This window comes from Vanacampus margaritifer, chromosome 16, assembly GCF_051991255.1.
Source record: "Vanacampus margaritifer isolate UIUO_Vmar chromosome 16, RoL_Vmar_1.0, whole genome shotgun sequence".
NCBI classification, from domain to species: domain Eukaryota; kingdom Metazoa; phylum Chordata; class Actinopteri; order Syngnathiformes; family Syngnathidae; genus Vanacampus; species Vanacampus margaritifer.
In genome coordinates, this window is record NC_135447.1 from 14396029 (window position 1) to 14414916 (window position 18888).

Below are 18888 nucleotides of genomic sequence, written 5' to 3' on the forward strand. Positions count from 1 at the left end.
AAAATAACTGGTTTCCTCATCCGCTTTCACTGCCTGTCTATTGTAACAGGAAGCTGTCCAAAAATCTTTATTGTAAGTTGAGCCCAGAGGAGCACCAATTGGTTTGCCTGTCCAGTTTCCCTTAAGTTAGTTTTTCCTATTTGATCTGGCCTCTGCCTCCTTCCTATTTTAAACATACAGCAATCCTCAGTGCTGCCCCTGCCAGACAAGGGCCACCTGTTATTGAACGGGAGAGGCTGTATGTGTGCATGTGTATGTGTGCGTGTGCTCCAGGCTTTGCTGACTGTAGCCTGAACATAACACAGAATCTGACTCAATGAACCTCATTAAACCTCAAATGTGTTCTTCTGTCGAGTGGAGCCCACCCAAATTAAGTTCAAAGGCACCTTGAAGTGGAGGGTTACCAAAGAACACAACTACCTTGTAGGTGTTTTGCTGATATTTATATCTAGATCATAATTAAAAATCGGCTACTAAAAACATACTCACTGACCGGCTCAAGAAGACCTCCTTAGTATAAAAATAAAAATGGTCAGGACACATTTAATATATTAGACCCACAGCATGTAAATGCTGCTGCTTTCTTGGTGAAAGTCATACAGTGTTCATTCACCTTGTTAAACAATATCCTCAGCAGTTCATTATCATTAAAGCTCCGGGGGGGGGGGGGGATTAATGGAAAAAGCTCTTACAGGAATAATCATAATCATATAGTTTCAAGAAAGAGAAGTTGTAATTTTATTAGAATAAAGTCATAATTCTGACGAGTTCCCGCACAAATCATAAAAGCTGCAGTCTGAGATAAGTACCTGCTGTCTCTCTGTAGAGATCTGTCAAATATTAACTGCTGTCTCTTTAGATGTGCCAAAATATTGACCATTTCATTGTTTGTTTACATACTAATGTAACATGACAAGTTATTCAACAATTCTCATATGTACAGTATGTACAGTATGTTTACTAGGGGTGTTAAACAAAATTTGATTCGGCAATATATCTCGATCTTACAGCGTGCAATTCTCGAATCGATTCGATATGCGGCCAAATCAATGTTTAAACGTCATTTTTTTATGGAAATATTAAACAAAACGTCTTGGTTAGGGTTCACACGTTAAGCATGGAAGAATCTTATATTAATGGAACATTAAGCCTTAATATTTCATTTCAATGCTGTTCAAGCATGAAACAGACTCCAACCTGTTTGTTAAATACAGTGGCTCAGTTATAAGCCTGAAGTTTCAGATAAATAAATAAATTTTCATACAAATCTTACAGTGTACATGTACAAGTTTAATAATTAGTATTTTCTAAATTTGAGTTTAAAAAAATCCCAATCATCAAATTAAAGATTCATATTGGGATTAATCGGTATTGAATCAAATCGTGACCAATGAATCGTGCTACGGATCGAATCGCCAGGTACTAGACAATTCATAACCCTAATGTTTACGATAGCAATATTCAGTGTGATGTAAGATTATGACTTTTTGATCTACAATGTAACACTTACCTCATTGAAACCCAAAAACGTGTAAACAATTTTTTATTTATTTTGTCCTTCACTCCCAAAAATGTATTCACACTTTTTTTTTTAATGCAAGAGCATACAGATGGCTTTGATGCAGCTTCTGACATGAAGAGGGGGCTCAAAGCAATGTTCGTTATTACAACAAAAATGGCCAGAAGGTGGCAGCAGAGTATAAGAGATCAGCCAGGGCCATGTTGCTACAAAAAATTTTGGCCAGTGTTTTCACCAGGAATGTGAATATTGATGAATTTTAGCTATATTTTAATGCTAATTGCTGCAAAACGGAAACAGATAGAAATATACTTTTTTTCTGATGAAAGACGAGACTCTAATCTTTCTTTTGGTATGATAATGATATAATGATTCTTTTATAGCAATAGCAATAGAACACAATATTCTGTGGGCCTTGCATAATCAGTCAAAATCCAGTAAAATAGCCAGGAGCGAAGGGGGTTGCTTCAGTAAAAATGGTTTGAACTGAATGGGAATCCAAAATCAAAACAGTCGTGACGCAGCAGAAAGTCTGTGCTTGCGCTATTACACTCCTTTAAAAATAAAAATAAAAAAAATTATACACGCATACACATGCTACACAAATAAACGTGGTCTCTGGGTGGGACGCGAACCTGCGCCGCCAGCACAGAGGACAAGCGATGCCTTGCCACCCAGAGCCAATGGGGTATATGCCACGGAGGAGGCGGGACTTAATTTTTTTTTTCACACATCAGTTTTGTTTCTGTTTCCTGTTTGTGTCCCAGTTCTTTCGTTTCAGTCGACGAGTGAGTGTGTAGTGTGTCTGTCTCAGTTCAAAGCATTTCAGAGAGTTGAGAAATTCCGATGGGGCAGGAGCGCGCGGTTGGTGGGCGCAGGAGTGGCGGTGCGAGTGTTGGAACGCGGCCAGCAGTGGCGAAAAACGACGCTGATGTGTGAAAGTCGGAAGTCCGTGGCATCTACCCCTTTTACACTCCTTTAAACAACGCCTTTTCTTTTTATGCTGCTTTTTTGGCTTAAAACCAGGAAATATCGCGACTGGTCCTGCATGTTTGTTGACTCGGAAGTCACGTTTAATCTCGAGAGGTTTTGCGAGACTTCCCGTCACATTCACGAATGAACTTGGCTCGTGTGTGGTGTGTTGATTGTGCAGTGTGACTGCACACCACACACGGTACGTTCAAAACTGTTCCTTCTGTAATTCTTTTTCTTCACGTTTGGTGTCTCTCAAAGTTTGGAAATTGGCCGACAATTTTAAAATCTTGCCTTGTGAACCAGGCTTAAGACTCATTACTCTGAAGCTTTGGTGCTTGTTGGCGCATACAAAAGTGTGCCAGAGACAAGTGGTCGTTTTTACATATACAATTACCTACAGAATAAAACAAGGTAACAGTTTTTTTTTTTAGATTAACACAACTGAGCAACAAACTCAGGAAATTGACTGGGCTACAGCTATGTTAGAAGACTGGATTAAAGGAGAACTCAACACCCAAAATGTATTTACAATAATATGTTGTATGTACCCCCACTAGTCTAAAGACAGCATTCTGCATTGGTCGTTACCTGAGCCCTGAGCAACTGTGATGTCATTTTCAGTTGACGGCAAATGGCAAAATGGCTGCCCCCTGAAATGGATAAAAAAAACGATGGATTTTGCTGCTTAACTCATATTCCACAAACACAATATTAATCAGAACAATGTGTTATCTACAACATATTATGGTAAAGAACAAAATGACGTGATATAGAGCGATTAAAAAAAAAAAAAAAAAGAGCGATTAAAAAAAAAAAAAAAAAAAAGTTGATGCGATTCATATAAGCATATGCAGCCTTGGAGTTGCATTATGTTAAAGACCCACATTCGCCACATCATCTTACTCAAGGTGCAAGGTTAAGCAAATAGTGAACATCCAGGGCCTCATTTCTACGTATAGATTGTGGCCCTGGTTGTGCAATATTGTGGACTGGTTCTTAAAGGAAGACTGATTAAACCCTGTTTTGCTCAGAGAAAAGCCTTGGAGCATAATGAAATCAATAGCTAGAACATAGCATTCCTGTTCCCCAGCAAGGACTGTTCAGCGCGCACACACAGACACACATACACTAATGCGCACATGCTATAAAGACTAGCCCTCCCAGATATTGATGTCTGGGTGGGAGCCCAAGAGGCCATTGCTTGGATCTTGATTTCCCTCTGATCCACTCTGTAAATCCCATTTGCCACAGCAGAAGAAAGCTGCCCTTTCCTCCCATTAACTGTTTCTGCAATTCTCCTATATTTTCATTATTGGTATTATAGCATTTATTCTTGATCTGATTTTATTAGAGTATGGATTGATTTTGAAAAGAAAACCACTTGGTAAATGAAATGTGTTTCGCGATCTCTCGATAGCATGTTTTGTGTATTTTGGATTATGGCCAATGATTTACTATCAAATGTGGCATTGGTTTCATATTACTGTACAAAAAAATGTACAGTAACTGTATGTAGCATGTGCCCTGTTTACGGTTTAATTGAACACTAAACTCTATTTATTGCCTCCCACTAACCTTTTGTGTTTTCACTTACTTACTTACAGGGTGAAGACGGAGGATCGGGTACATCAGATGGTAAGGCTGATTTTTATTTTTCCCTGAGAATCCTTGTTTTTTATGTGCATGACTTGGCTGCTGTTACACGGACACATAATCACCGGGGCGACCTCAAAATCTTTAAATAACACCACATCTTGCTTTCTATTCACATCTGAGGAATGCAACTTGGCAGTGTCATTTCAGTATGTTCATTGTTATGTATATGGCCTTTACTTATTCGTAAAAATAAGGGAAAAATGCATATTCTTTTCAATTCAAACCTGACCTTAACTCTTTCACTGCCACTGACGTTTAAAGACGTCAAGTAAAAACCTACGGAGGGCTGCCAATGACGTCAAAAGACGTCATCCAATTTTTTTTAATTTTTTTTTTTTTGAAACGGGTAGAGGGAACCCTTCCGCATCTGTGGTGAAAGTTTCAATTAGGTCTGTTGTGCCTAAAGACTATTTTTGGCCCCTAGAGGGCAGCGATGACTCTCTTTTGGCAAGATCGGGTGGGCGTCAGTAGAGACGGAGCTAGTGCGTCAAGCAGGAGATCAGAATGGAAAACAAAGGAAAAATGGCGACCGGTTGCGAGGAGCTCACGCCCGAGCCGTTTTTTTCAAAGACCAAACGCTAAAAGAGCACATTGATGACGACGATGATCATCATCAATGATTATGATGATGATGGTGACTCCGTGGATGGAAAGCATTGACGCGGCAGTAGAACACGTTAGGCGGGCGGAGCTAGATGGCCGAGGAGGCGAGCGGTTGCAAGCAGCGAGCGGTTGCAAGCAGCTCTACACTTACAAGACGAAAGGCATCGACCAACGCTAAAAGAGCACATTGATGACGACGATGATCATCATCGATGATGAGGAAGGTAAATCCGAGCTTGACGGCGAAATTGGAACCGCTGACGCGGCGGCTATGACGGCGTCGTAACACGCAGCACAACCGAGCACGCACAGGCGGACGTTCCATCGGACGACGAAGAGTGCCCCGAGTCCAATGCATATTCATCGGAGGAGTGTGTACAGTCTGCTACTTGCTTTTTATTCCCCGGAAAAAAAGGCAGTCAAGAAAGTGTAACGTTTGCACGCGAAACGGACAAAGTGAAAGTAAACTGTTGTGCGAGCCCAGCGGCATCTCCTTGCACGCAGGGGAGCGTTATAAAAAGAAAAACTGTATTTGAAACATCCACATAATTGTAAGTAGTACCACAGTTGCACACATTTGTAAATGGTTTGCGAAATTGTTTTGTCAAATTGTTACACTGTTGAATGGAAATAAACGTATTTTGCAATCAAAAAACACTTTTTCATTGTTGGTGAAAGCGTTTTACAGAAGTAAAGCACTATTTAGGTGTTTGTGGCATCATTCATGGACAATAAGAAGTGTAGAATTCACTAGAGTGCATGAAATAACATCGTTTCACAAAAAGCTTGTTTTCTCCGCTTTTTGTTTCAAAACAGAGAATTTCGGTGAAACTAACCATTTTCTATTGTTGATTACTGAAGAATGAAATAAGGTAGAAACAAACTTTTTTTTCTGATGAAAGATGAGAGTCCAATCTTTCATTTGGTAGTATGTGTGTTTCCATAGTCCAAACACAACATTTTCTGTGGACCTTGAAAGATCAGTCAAAATGCTTAAATCGGCTGGCACTGGCGACAACCCGTTTCTGAAAACGTCTGGCAGTGAAAGAGTTAAAGATAGCACAAATAATCACTTGGAATTTTTTTTTTTTTTGCTATTTACATTTTCAACTTTACGAAAGAGGATTAGGGCCAGTGAAGAGAAAAAAAAAGGTTGGAAGGATTCTAACTTTACAGTCAGAATTGTGACTTTAAAGTGAGAATTCTGAGATTAAAATCGGAATTAAATGAGAATTCTCAGATTAAAGTCAGAATAGAATAGTCATAATTCTGAGAAAAAAGGTTGGCAGGATTCTGACTTTATTCTCGCAATTCTGACTTCAAGTGAGGATTCTGATTTTAAAGTCAGAATTCTCACTTTGAAATAAAGTTTAAGAGATTAGATAAAGATAAAGATTAAAGTCAGAATAGAAGTCAGAATTCTGCCAACCTTTTTTTATTCTCTTCATTGGCCCTTATCCTTTTCCGTAGAACCTAGCTTTTTAATTTTTAAGTCGCAAATGTTTGCCTGCAGATCCTCAGCGAGCAGGCGCTAACAACCGCATAGCCTCCACAAGCCTGATCCATGAGACCGACCTGGTCGTTTCCATCAATGACCTTGACAACCTTTTCAACTCAGATGAAGACGAACTGGGGGTTAGTTACACAGTGTCTTTATTTGTAACTCTCTGTTTTTGTGGCAGCCACAGTGAGTTTGGAAAGTATTTTTGCCTGCTACTGAGGTGCTACAATGCTTTTTTTCTTGTCTACAGCCTGGTTCCAGACGGCCCGTAAATGGAACAGATGATAAATTTGGCAACAAGGAACCAAAGCCATCTACTTTGGACCCAGTATCCTGCATTAGTAAGTATCTCTTCTATATTAGATATCAAAATGTACGCACCTTCACTGTAAGACGAAGACTCATTGACATATTGGCTTGGATCATAAATCGTGTGTTTTTTTTTTTAACTAAACTTTCAAAAATCTGTCCAACTCACATTACCTTGCACATGGTTTACTAGATGATATGAAAGCATAGCTGAAGGGAAGGGAACTTTCACAATCAAGGCATTTCTTATCATATAGTAACTGTACTGTGTTTACTGCGTCCTCCCAGGCTCAGCAGACCTGCACCAGATGTTCCCCACGCCTCCCTCCCTTGAGCAGCACATTATGGGCTACTCACCCATGAACATGTGTAGCAAAGAGTATGGCAGCATGGAGCCACCTCCTGGCATGTCCACACTGGATGGAACGTCATCTCTGGGGGGTCACTTCAAGATCGAGGTGGACGAAAATTTCTGCAGCCCAAAGCCTTCTGAGATCAAGGTGAGTCTTCAGGAAGTTTGTTTTATGAAATTGCTTAGGAAGTGACAACTGGCTGAACTAATGAAACATATTTGCTATTTGAGCAAGTGATGTCATTCTTTGAGTAGATCTCGCAGCGTTCCATAATTCATAGTAATTAAGAACATAGTTGCATAGTGACAAAATACCTTTAAGATGTTTAGGTTATAGATCCACTCATACATACATTTATATATTCTACATTACTAGGGGTGCATCGATCGATCGGCCTGCCGATTTATCGGCCCCGATTTCCTTAATTTTGCAAGATCGGTGACCGGCCGATCCCTTAAAAATAAACTGACTTTTTTCCACTAATCTCATCTCCCTCCTCAGAGGTCTGAAAAAGTCAGCCACTGTCCTGTTCTGCTGCTGAGATGACGAATAGGATTTTTTATTTTATTTGAGAAAACTACTTCATGTGCAGTTAAAACAACCCATTTGTATTATTTCACCGATATTGGATAAGATTGGAACACTGAAGGTATATGTTGCTTGTAATGAAAAAAATTGGTATCGGCAAAAATCAGGATCGGCAGGTCAGACTTTTTAAAAGATCGGGGATCCGTGATCGGCCAGAAAATTGTGATCGGTGCACCCCTATGCATTACACATGATACAGACTTTTGCCAGCCAATCACAGGGCTCATACATACAAAATTAGAGCGAGTGGCCAGTGCAGTCAAACACGATTCAGTGTAACTCAAAAATATGGCGAGCAAATTAATAACTAATGTTAAAACTTTAGGTCAACAAATATGTTTATTCCCATGCGGTCTTGATTTACTTTTCAATTCTAGAAGAGACTGATATGAAGTTGACTTCCACTGCAAGTTAATAAATTAATATTGTGTCTGTTTTGCAGGACTATTCATTTGTGTACAAGTCAGAACTTTGCCAGGCGTTTGTGGGCTGCTCCATGTTTGCGCCATTGAAGTCATTACCCAGCCACTGTCTCCCGCCCATTAAACTACCAGAGGATTGCATCTACAGACTAAGCTGGGCCATGGGCAGGGAGATGCTCAATCCCATGCCTGTCATGTCCATCCTCAACAAAGACAGGTAGAGCAATTGCGTTTGATTTCACATTTTTATATATATGTTTTAAGCCGAGTCAGTGCAGAGGACGTGAGATCGAGTCCAGGCTTCAGCCTTCTTGGGTGGAGTTTGCATGTTCTTCCCGTGCTTGCGTGGGTTTTCTCCGGGTACTCCGGTTTCCTCCCACATTTCCAAAGACATTCGCGGCAGGTTAATTGTACACTCCAAATTGTCCATAGGTGTGATTGTGAGTGGGGATGGTTGTTTGTCTCTGTGTGCCCTGCGATTGGCTGGCAACCAGTTGAGGGTGTACTCCTCCTACTGCCCGAAGCCAGCTGGGATAAGCTCCAGCGACCCCCGCGACCCTTGTGAGGACAAGCGGTAAAGAAAATGAATGGATGGATATTTTAAACCCATACAGAAGAAAGGATTCAGTCTATTTTTTGTGTGTGTCTTTATCAGCAACCCTGCTTTTCATGAAAAACGCGTATTTAATGTTATCAATGTTTTTGGAAAGAATTTTGGGGTTTATAGTAGGGCTGGGTATAGATTCAAATTTCTTCAATCGATTCGATTTCGATTCACGAGAGTTCGGTTTCTTTTCCTTTTTTTTTATTTGATTCTCTTGAGTTCAATCCAATATTGAATAATCATGGAACATCAATACTTCTTAAATTTCAAGGAAATGATAAAAACTCCAGAAATATTAAATTTCAAACTAAATTTTGCGGAGGCAATAGCCGGTTAAATTATTTAGTTTATTAATGAAAGTAACACGTGTTATAATCACTTAAAGTGTTACACGAACATTGACATCAGCAAGGATCAGATGAAAATATTTTCATAATTCTAATACAATAATCGTAAATACAAATGAAAAAGATTCTGAATTGTCTTAAAGTACAATAAGTCAGGTCTTTCATAAATGTAGGAAAATACTTTTAAATTCATATGAACAGGAAATTTCAAAAATAAATTTGGCACCGAAAAGTCTATTTGCTAATGATTTTTTTTTTTTTGGGGGGGGGGGGGGGGGGGATATTAACTCATTTGCTCCCAAAAGCATATAAAAACGTTTTATTTTAAATATTGCTATGGTCCCAAAAACGTATTTATAGGCTTTTATGTTGTTGTTGTTTTTAATGCTAGAGCATACAGAAGGCTTTGATACAGCTGCAACATACAATGATGAAACTTAGCTATATTGCTACTAAACGGAAACAGATACAAATATACTTTTTCCCCAGGTGAAAGAAGACTCTAATCTTTCTTTTGGTAGGTCCCATGTTTTTATAGCTAAAGAACACGATATTCTGTGGGCCTTCCAAATCCAGTAATAGAGCCGAGAGCGAAAGGGGGTTGCTTCAGTGAAAATGGCTGGGAGTGAATGAGATAAAATAATCGATTCATGGTTTTATGAATCGATATCAGGCTTGAAAAGGAAATTCAATTTAATATATATTATTCATTTTTTTAAACCCATCTTTTGTTTTGTTATAGATTTATGGAGTTTAATATTGCACATAAAAGAGCAGCCTACATTTTCCGTGTGTCAAGCCCCTCAAAAATATGCCACTGCTTGTAAAAGGTTTTTCTTGGGTTCATGTCATACTTGCATGCATACCTGAATAATTGCATACATACACAGAGAAAGTGAATTAGGTTAGATTAATCTTAATCAAATTGACCTTCTCAGTCATCTGAGGAACACTCAGCTACAGTATATTGTTATTCACATCTCACACTAATAGATTAGCTTCACAGTCCTCAAATGGGCAGTGATGTCTGTTTGATAGATCTAAAACGCTCATGTCACTTTAGTCACTGCTCATATTGACTCACCCAGCCAGTGAAGCATCGTTGTGACTCAAGCTGCTGCCATCTGTTCCCCCGCAATCATCCCTATTTCCAAATAACTGCCCTAGTGACAATAGTCTATGATTGAGATTCACCAAAGCAGAACCATGCACATGCATGTTTTAATAAATACGATGAAAAGAAGGTCTATGCCAGGGGTCACCAACTCCGGTCCTCGAGGGCAACTAGCCAGTTTTGGATGTTTCCCTCTTCCAACACCAGATTCATATTATCAGCTCATCAGAAAATATCTTTTTTTTCCTTTTACCACGCTGGCTGATCCAAAATAGAGACTCACGCAGAATTTTTATAAATGCTATAGTGCGGGATTGAATGTTAATTGCTCATTTGTCCCATGCAATACGCGTTGTGTTGCGGTGCAATTTGCATTTGTTTAGGTTGTCACACATTAAGTCTCTCCAAGGACACTTCCCTATGAACACTGTTCAATTTCCCCAAGCAAAACCGCCTCAGGTACTGCAAGGATCTTAGTAAAATGTTATGAAAAGGTGTTTCTCACTGGAGTAGTTCAATAGACTAGAACGCCAACAGCTTGGAGTTTATGTAGTGTTGGTCACACTGCCTCTCTTAGCTGCATTTCTACGTGCCAACATTTGAAAACCGCTGCACGTCCACCACATATTTAACAGAAGTACCTTGTTTTGTTCTGAACATGTTTTGCTGCTTGTTGTAAACCAATACTGTGTTTACCTTTTAATGTTTAATCAGGGAACACAGGATTTACCAACTCAAAAACAGTAGTTTGTGCTCGAACTAGATCACCCAAATCACTGATCTTATCACAGCTCTGTTTTGAACAAACAGTATTAACTATTATGTATTGTAAGTATAGAACCTGTTGATATTTATAAACAAGGTTAGCGCAAATAAAACAATGCCATGGAGCAGGACTGATTACAAAAAGGGTAACCATATTAAGTGCGGCATTGAATGAGTGTGCCTTCTTGTGCTGCCTGAATATAGAGGACCAAAACTGCCAAAATAAAAAATAAATAAATGACTAAATAAATAAATGAATGAATGAATAAAAGTAAAAAATTAAACAAATTCAAAAATTATACTCAAATAAAAGTAAACTTTAAAAAATTAAAATAAAAAAACAAGATTCTAAAAAATACAAATTAATGTTGAAATAAATACAAAAATAAATATATAAATAGAATTAAATATCAATCAATAAATAAAAACACTTTCCTCCCACAGACACTCTGTGAGGTTGAAATGTTATTTAAATGAAGGGGCAGTCCTAAGTATGTCTTGGTATTTTTTGTTGTTTTTATTTCCATTTATATTAATGTTTTTGTATTTAATTTTTGAATCATATTTTTTATACCTGTTTTTAATTTCACTTTTATTTTTTAATTTCATTTTATTTATTTATGTAGTCATTTATTTATTTTTAATTTTGGCAGTTTAGGTCCTCCATTCCTGACAACGTATTCTTATGTAAATTACAGTCATTTCTGGACTATAAGCCGCTACTTTTTTCACTTGTATTCAACCATGCGGCTAATACCATAGTGCAGCTTATCCACCAGGCCATGAGGGGGTGCACTATAAAAGAAATGCAAGAGCGTCAGTCAGAGCAAAACAAACCAAGTGAGCCCAAATACAGTAGGAGAGACAGAACAAGAGCGAGACAATTTTCACCCTCATTATGGAAAAGAAAGTAGCGGGAACCCTTATTTACCGGTGCGGTATCATTAAAACACCTGCGGCTTACAGTCAGGTGCGGCTTATATGTGTAACAAACTCGAGTATTCCCCAAATTTAGCTAGCGCGGCTTATAGTCCTGAAATTACTGTCGTTAATTTTGTGGTGTTTATTAACCTTGAAATATCTCGCTACCATTGTAAACCAAGGATCCCCTGTATTGGGCTTCTAGGCTGAGCTGTGCAGGGAGGGAAAAATGTCGGCACTTGGAACAACTTGGCCAATATCCAAATAATCATACCTAACAATCTTGTAACAATGTGTCGGTGCTTTCTTTGAGATCACGTCCCGTCATGAACGTGCCCTGGCTGCCGTAATGCTGTGACTTCCTTGCAATGGACCGGTGCCAGGTGTTGTTGCTTACATACAGCTGGGGGAAACAATGAGCTCCCTCACTCTCTTAACTGCTTCCTCACTGTTGGTCGCCAGCCTAAAAATAAGCCTTACCTCAGAGGGGCACTTGAGGAAATGTTTATAGAACTTCTCTCTCAGAACATATTTTGGGGGCATTTTTTTTCTTTGTTTGTTGTTTTGCGACTTCTGTAGTTGTCGGTGTGTCCACTGATTGCACGACTGATGTCGGGCTTATTTATTTCATGCCTGTAGAATTACAGTGTGCTGTTGTAAAACACAATATGTATGGCTAGTTGGGTCTTGAACTCGAAGCAATTGCAAGCTTGAAATCCGAGAACAGGCAAATTCTTGTTGTTCGATATTGGTCTTATCGTTTGTAATATACTCCACATTTGTGGGTCATCTTTAAAACATGGATTATAAGTAGACATTGATGTGATACTAAAGCAATGTCAATATAATGTATAAATATCATTAACTTGGATTACTTTTGAATCTTCCACTTTCTTAAAAACAAACAGTTTTAACTTTCATAGAAAAGTTCGATCCAATTAAAAAAAAGATTTCACTTTTTAAAATAAAATAAATGAAAGGGGACAGAAAGATGTAAAAACTTGTTATATCTGCCCTTGATTAAAAAAAATCAACACAAAATTAATGGCAGCGAGCGGTCAAGACGCTTTCAATGTAACAATTCTATAAACTAATTCAACAGCATGTCCTTGTGCTATATATATTTTTCTAGTAATTGTGCTTTCATACATTTAAAAAAAAATACAGATTAGATGAGAAGATTTTGTTTTACAATCCAGATTGGTCCACAAACTGACACCTTGAATTGAAATACATCGTTCTTTTTGTTTTTTTCTATATTTAGGTTTGGAAAAAATGTCTGCTCTTCTTAATTTGTACTGACTTTCCCTTTTATTTAAAATGTTATTTGTATGTTAACTGGTAAAATTTCATAATGGGCTTTATACATTATTTGAAGGCGGTTAAACTCCATCAATTCATTACATTAGAAATGTTTTAGTTGTATAAATATTGGATTAGTGTAGTCTCTGTATACACATCCGAAACAACATCTTCATTTGTTAATAGCGTCTTTTTTTTAAATGTGATTGTTTGTCTCGTCTCCCAGCAATATCCCAAGTGTGGGCAGCACTATGGACCAGGACTACAACCAGACGTACACCCCGCAAACTCACACACCCTTCATGTCCAACAGCGCTCCACCAAGTAACAGCGGCACTGGCATCCTTCCTTCCCCCGCCACGCCGCGTTTTTCAGCCCCTACCCCACGTACGCCGCGCACTCCTCGCACTCCTCGAGCCCCCTCCAGCGTCCAGGGCTCACTCAAGTACGAGAACTCGGACTTGTACTCACCAGCCTCCACCCCCTCCACCTGCCGGCCGCTCAACTCAGTGGAGCCGGCTACCGTTCCTTCCATCCCAGAGGCTCACAGCCTCTATGTCACTCTGATTCTCTCTGAGTCGGTCATGAACCTCTTCAAGGACTGCAACTTTGACAGCTGTTGCATCTGCGTATGCAACATGAACATCAAAGGAGCAGACGTCGGCGTATACCTCAGCGACCCCATCAGTGAGGCCCAGGAAGCCTGCAGCTGTGGTTTCAGTGCCGTGGTCAACAGGCGGTACGGCAACGGCTCAGGCCTTTTCCTCGAGGACGAGCTGGACATCATCGGCCGCGGCTTGGACGGCAGCCGCGAGGCGGAAAGGCGCTTTGAGGAGCTACGGCTCTCCTCGCTGGATAGAACCAGTGTTGGGAGGGGAGACCGGGTCCCGGATGAACTGATTCTGCTACTGCAGGACCAGTGTACCAACCCTTTTTCACCCATTTCTGGCCTGGATGACGTAGCGACGCGTGGAGTGAAGGGCGGCCCTGTGTCACCGTGTGTTAGGGTGGAGGAGAGGGATTTTCACAGCGACTGCTACATGGCCCTGGAGCACGGCAGGCAGTTTATGGACAACATGTCAGGTGGAAAGGTGGACGAGGCGCTGGTCAAAAGCACTTGTCTACACCACTGGTCCAAACAAAATGGTAAGACAGATGTCAATTGGGAATTTTGTTTATTTTAGTCAACAGTTGAGTTGAGCTTTGTTGGAGGAAACCTCGAAAACAACTGCAGCACATGACCTTTGAACAGGGGCATCCAAACGTTTTGCAAAGAAGGCCAGATTTGGTAAGGTGAAAATGTGGTGGGCCGACCATTTATTTTAGCCTGACATTCTTTTTTTACATTTACATTTAGTAAACAAATCTGCCTTTCTTATTTGTATTTTTCATTAAAATTTCAAGATTCTTAAACATGTCTTTGGTTTAATTTGAAACAGGACATATAACTAGCAATAAATGTTCACTGAACTTTTAAATTTAAAAACAGGGAGTTATAATCATTGGTGTAGGGTTAATTTGAAACATAGTATATTGTTGAAAATAAATGTTCAAAGTTCAAAAAAGGGAAATAAATCATCTTATTCTAAAGTGGTTTAAAATAAAATTAATTAAATGAGCTTTTTATATTAGTCATTTTCAGTCGACAACAAGTGGCAAAATGTGTGTTTAAAGGTAGTAATTGAATGTGAAAAATAAAAAAAAATATCAAATGAATTTTAGACAAATAATAACTTTTTACTGCTGAAAAGGGCTAAAAAAGTGAAATATTCCTTCCTTGAATGATAATTTATTTACAGCAAACCACAACTGGAGCTTTTCCAACTCTCTAGAAACAACCCCCAGCACCTGCTGAAGGTTTTTCCCAGTACAGAAAACACTCGTATCATCAGCAAAAACCACACCATTCGAAATATTGGAAACATTACACATGTAATTTATATATATATATAGTATAGATAATTTAGGTCCCAGAAATGCCCCCTGCGCCACACCACAAATAATATCTACAAATGTAGACTCAAATGCACCTGCCTGTACAAACTGCTATTTTCCATCTATCTTTTTACCAGGTCAGTTTTCTTGATTATACAGGCCTATAGCAACACATACATACCGTACTTAATTTTCTGTCCTGTCTTTTAATAGTTAATGCCTTTATTCCTCTGTACTCCAGCAGTGGACGTGAGTGCTCTGTGCTCTCAGGACGTGCTTCGAGTATTGATGTCCCTCCAGCCTGTGCTCCAAGATGCCATCCAGAAGAAAAGGACTGTGCGGTCCTGGGGTGTTCAGGGCCCACTCACCTGGCAGCAGTTTCACAAGATGGCTGGGCGGGGCTCATACGGTAAATCGGTCAATGTGATGATGAGTTGCAGTTGTTACTGGAAAAAGTTACAGGGGTTATATGTGTATATGTTAAATTCATGTTAAGAAGAATTGTCATGTAACATAACTTGATGTTGTTGCGTGAGACTGAATCAACTGTGCCTCTGCTCGTTGCAACCAACCTTCACATCTAATCTATTTAAAAAGAAAGAAAGCAGCTAAATTGTCACAGGTGGGTTTTTCTCTTTGTGTGATCCGCTCTCCTCTTCCGTTTGGCTCTCGCAGGCACAGATGAGTCCCCTGAGCCACTGCCCATCCCCACCTTCCTAGTGGGTTATGAGTATGACTTTGTGGTGCTGTCTCCCTTTGGTTTACCCTACTGGGAGAAGCTGCTGCTAGATCCCTTTGGCACGCAGAGGGACGTCGGGTATTTGGTGGTGTGTCCTGACAACGAGGCTCTGCTCAGCGGTGCAAAGAGCCTCTTCAGGGACCTCACAGCTGTCTATGAGGTAGAGAAAGATGAAATGCTTCAGTGTTTGCACTGGGCAAATGTTTGTGTTCCTTAACTGGTTTAACTGTTGTACAGTAATGAAATATGCACAGGCCTGACCCCAAAATGTCACACTCTATTTTTAACGGTTCCAAAATTGAATCAAAAAAATTCAGCTGTCAGAATGTGTCAGGTTTTAAAACAGGAAAGGTTTGAAAGTAGGGTTTCAATGGAGAGTCTGGTTTCTAAACAAGATTCAGATTTTTAACAATTGTTACAAAATTGAATCAAAAAAATTCAGCTGTCAGAATGTGTCAGGTTTTAAAACAGGAAAGGTTTGAAAGTAGGGTTTCAATGGAGAGTCTGGTTTCTAAACAAGATTCAGATTTTTAACAATCGTTACAAAATTGAATAAAAAAATTCAGCTGTCAGAATGTGTGACCTCAGGTTTTAAAACAGGAAAGGTTTGAAAATAGGGTTTCAACAAACAGTTTGGCTTCCAAATAAGGTCCCAGAATATTTAACAGTTCTAACAAAATTGAATTTAAAAAAAAAAATCAGCTGTCAAAATGTGTGACCTCAGGTTTTAAAACAGGAAAGGTTTGAAAATAGGGTTTCAAAGAAAAGTTTGTCTTTCATACAAAGTCCCAAAATATTTAACAGTTCTAACCAAATTGAATTAAAAAGGTCAGAATGTGTGACCTCATGTTTAGTTTGGCTTTCAAACAAGGTCCCAATTTTTAGCACTTAATTTAAAAAAAGTTCAGCTGTAATTTGTGACCTCAGGTTTTAAAATGGGAAGGTTTCAAAGTAGGAAGGTTTCAAAGTTTGGCTTCATAACAAGGTCCCGATTTTTAACAGTTCTTACAAAATTGAGTTGAAACATTCAGCAGAATGCGTGATCTCAAGTTTTAAAACAGGATAGGTTTCAAAGGAGAAGTTTGGCTTCCAATCGGTCACAATTTATAACAGTTGTTACAACATTGAGTTGAAAAATTCAGCTGTCAGAATATTTTCCCACAGGTTTTAAAATAAACAAGGTCTCAAAATAGAGTTTCAAAGGCGAGTTTGGCTTTAAAGAAGGTCACAATTTTTAACAGTAGCTACAAGATTGAGTTAACTGAACAGAATTTGTTTGTAGCTGTCTTGCTAGTAGGGTGCTGACAAACCCAAGGTTGCTTTCCAAATCAGAACACGACCCATATAATTAATTTAACCTTGTCTACATCATGGAAAGTTTTAGCATTTTCCACAGATGAATAATACATTCAAATTCATAATTTGACAGTTAATCAGAAGCAGAATTAGAGTATTTAAATCGACTCTACTATTAACCGTTAACACAGAAGGTTTACACAAATAAGATTATATAATACCTTTACCTTTACCTACAAAGATCAAGTGCAGCTTCCTTCACACAATGATGGCATCATCCATTTTATGGACTGCGGAGAAATATTGGATGAGTGCCAGCTCTACCTCATGACCAACACATGTCACAGCATGCTGCACATTCAGTGACAGCACTGTTTAGCTTTTTAAGCAACAGACTGCAGCAACTTGCATGTGCCAGAAGAAGCAGTAATGATGATGATCCTTCTACAGAAAAACGTACTGTTCCTGTCACCAACGTTCAACATAAATCACTAATCCCACCTAGTGGCAGAATATTACCTCAACACAAAGGGATGGCTCAGTGTTTTACACTTTGTACACTAGTATATCTGTTTAACTTCAAATAATTGTTTACTTACGTACTATAAAACTACTGTATCAGTGAAGATATGACCACATTTGTATTTGGTAATATTTGTTCAGTTATGTGTTCGTTGAGAAGAGTATGAAAAACTTGAGAAAAAAAATATTTTATTGTATATTTACAACAGATGTAATGTGTGATTAATTTGCGATTAATCACAAGTTAACTATGGAAATAATGTGATTGTGATTTAAAATTGTAATCAACTGACAGCTCTAATATATAAACATTATGCAAATATGTATGTATCTATATTAGTTCAGTCACTAGCGAATATTTAGAATCGATTAATCTATTGATTATTGACTCGATTAATCGACTGATTCATTTTAATTTTGCATTGAAGTGTACTACAAAAGCATTTTTCCCTGACTTCTGTTTCTTAACCAGTGGATTGATGTTTATTTTGTACTTTGTATTCGTATAGTGATTTAAAAAAAAAAGGGGGGGGGGGGATTGATGTTGTACTATGTTACCGATTCGGCCATTGTTTTCTAAACTAAAACAGATGTTTGCAAATGTCTTCTTTTGATTAACCACAGAAGATAATCAGTCTTCTTTAATGAATGACAACAGAAATAAGTGAACAATTACTGTTGATATGCTGAAATCAGATGATTTGGACGATCCAAAAGATTACACGATTATTAAAATAGTTGTCAAATAATTGATAATCGATTACTTGGAGATTAATTTTGACAGCTCTAATCTACTATGTGTGTGTGCGTGTGTGTTTGTTTTAATTTGTTTTAAGTTGCATTAAAAACAGGTTTAAAACAGCATTAAATTAGGCCTACTGTAGCCTGCAGAAACCATGTTCCAATTTAACATGACTCCCATTGGACTACTAGAAGATACTCTACCATTATTAATATCTGTACACTGATCATTATGCAATATTTATATGTTAACTAAATTTTCAACATAGAATATCTGTGCAAGTTTGGCCTAGTTTCCTTGTAATAACTTCACTTACGCTCAATTTTTCTTTATCTTGTTAATCTTGCTGTTCTCATCCTCCTGTATTTTTCCACAGTCGTGTCGACTTGGCCAGCATCGGCCCATATCCAAAGGCTACCCTGATGGAATAGTGCTTGTCGGTGGCAGCGGAGCTAAAAGCCTTGCGGATCAGCCGGTCAGCGACTGGTTCCTCAAGGCTGCCAGCAGCAACAACGACGCCTTCACTAAGCTCAAACTCTATGCACAAGTGTGCCGCCACAACCTCGGTGAGGTTTGCCTTTTGTTCTTGGCTTCAGCTGTTCTTTTTATTCTGACATTTCCACTCTTGACCCCACGCTCTTGTTGTTGCAAAAAAGACTAGCAAGAAAGCCTCGG

At 38.8% G+C, this 18888-nt stretch overlaps 1 protein-coding gene across 4 annotated transcripts in view; it reads left to right on the forward strand.

Moving 5' to 3' along the window:
* The window catches only part of med13a (mediator complex subunit 13a), a 113962-nt gene that overhangs the window by 82370 nt on the left and 12704 nt on the right, over positions 1 to 18888 (forward strand). For 2 of the 4 annotated variants that reach the window (XM_077546572.1, XM_077546574.1), the window contains exons 12-20: positions 4099 to 4129; positions 6267 to 6388; positions 6505 to 6595; positions 6852 to 7063; positions 7947 to 8143; positions 13206 to 14125; positions 15156 to 15323; positions 15590 to 15813; positions 18590 to 18779. In XM_077546572.1, coding sequence (XP_077402698.1) covers positions 4099 to 4129; positions 6267 to 6388; positions 6505 to 6595; positions 6852 to 7063; positions 7947 to 8143; positions 13206 to 14125; positions 15156 to 15323; positions 15590 to 15813; positions 18590 to 18779 — 2155 coding nt within the window. The remainder of the gene's footprint in view (positions 1 to 4098; positions 4130 to 6266; positions 6389 to 6504; positions 6596 to 6851; positions 7064 to 7946; positions 8144 to 13205; positions 14126 to 15155; positions 15324 to 15589; positions 15814 to 18589; positions 18780 to 18888) is intronic. The other 2 variants (XM_077546573.1, XM_077546575.1) reach the window with 1 other exon arrangement.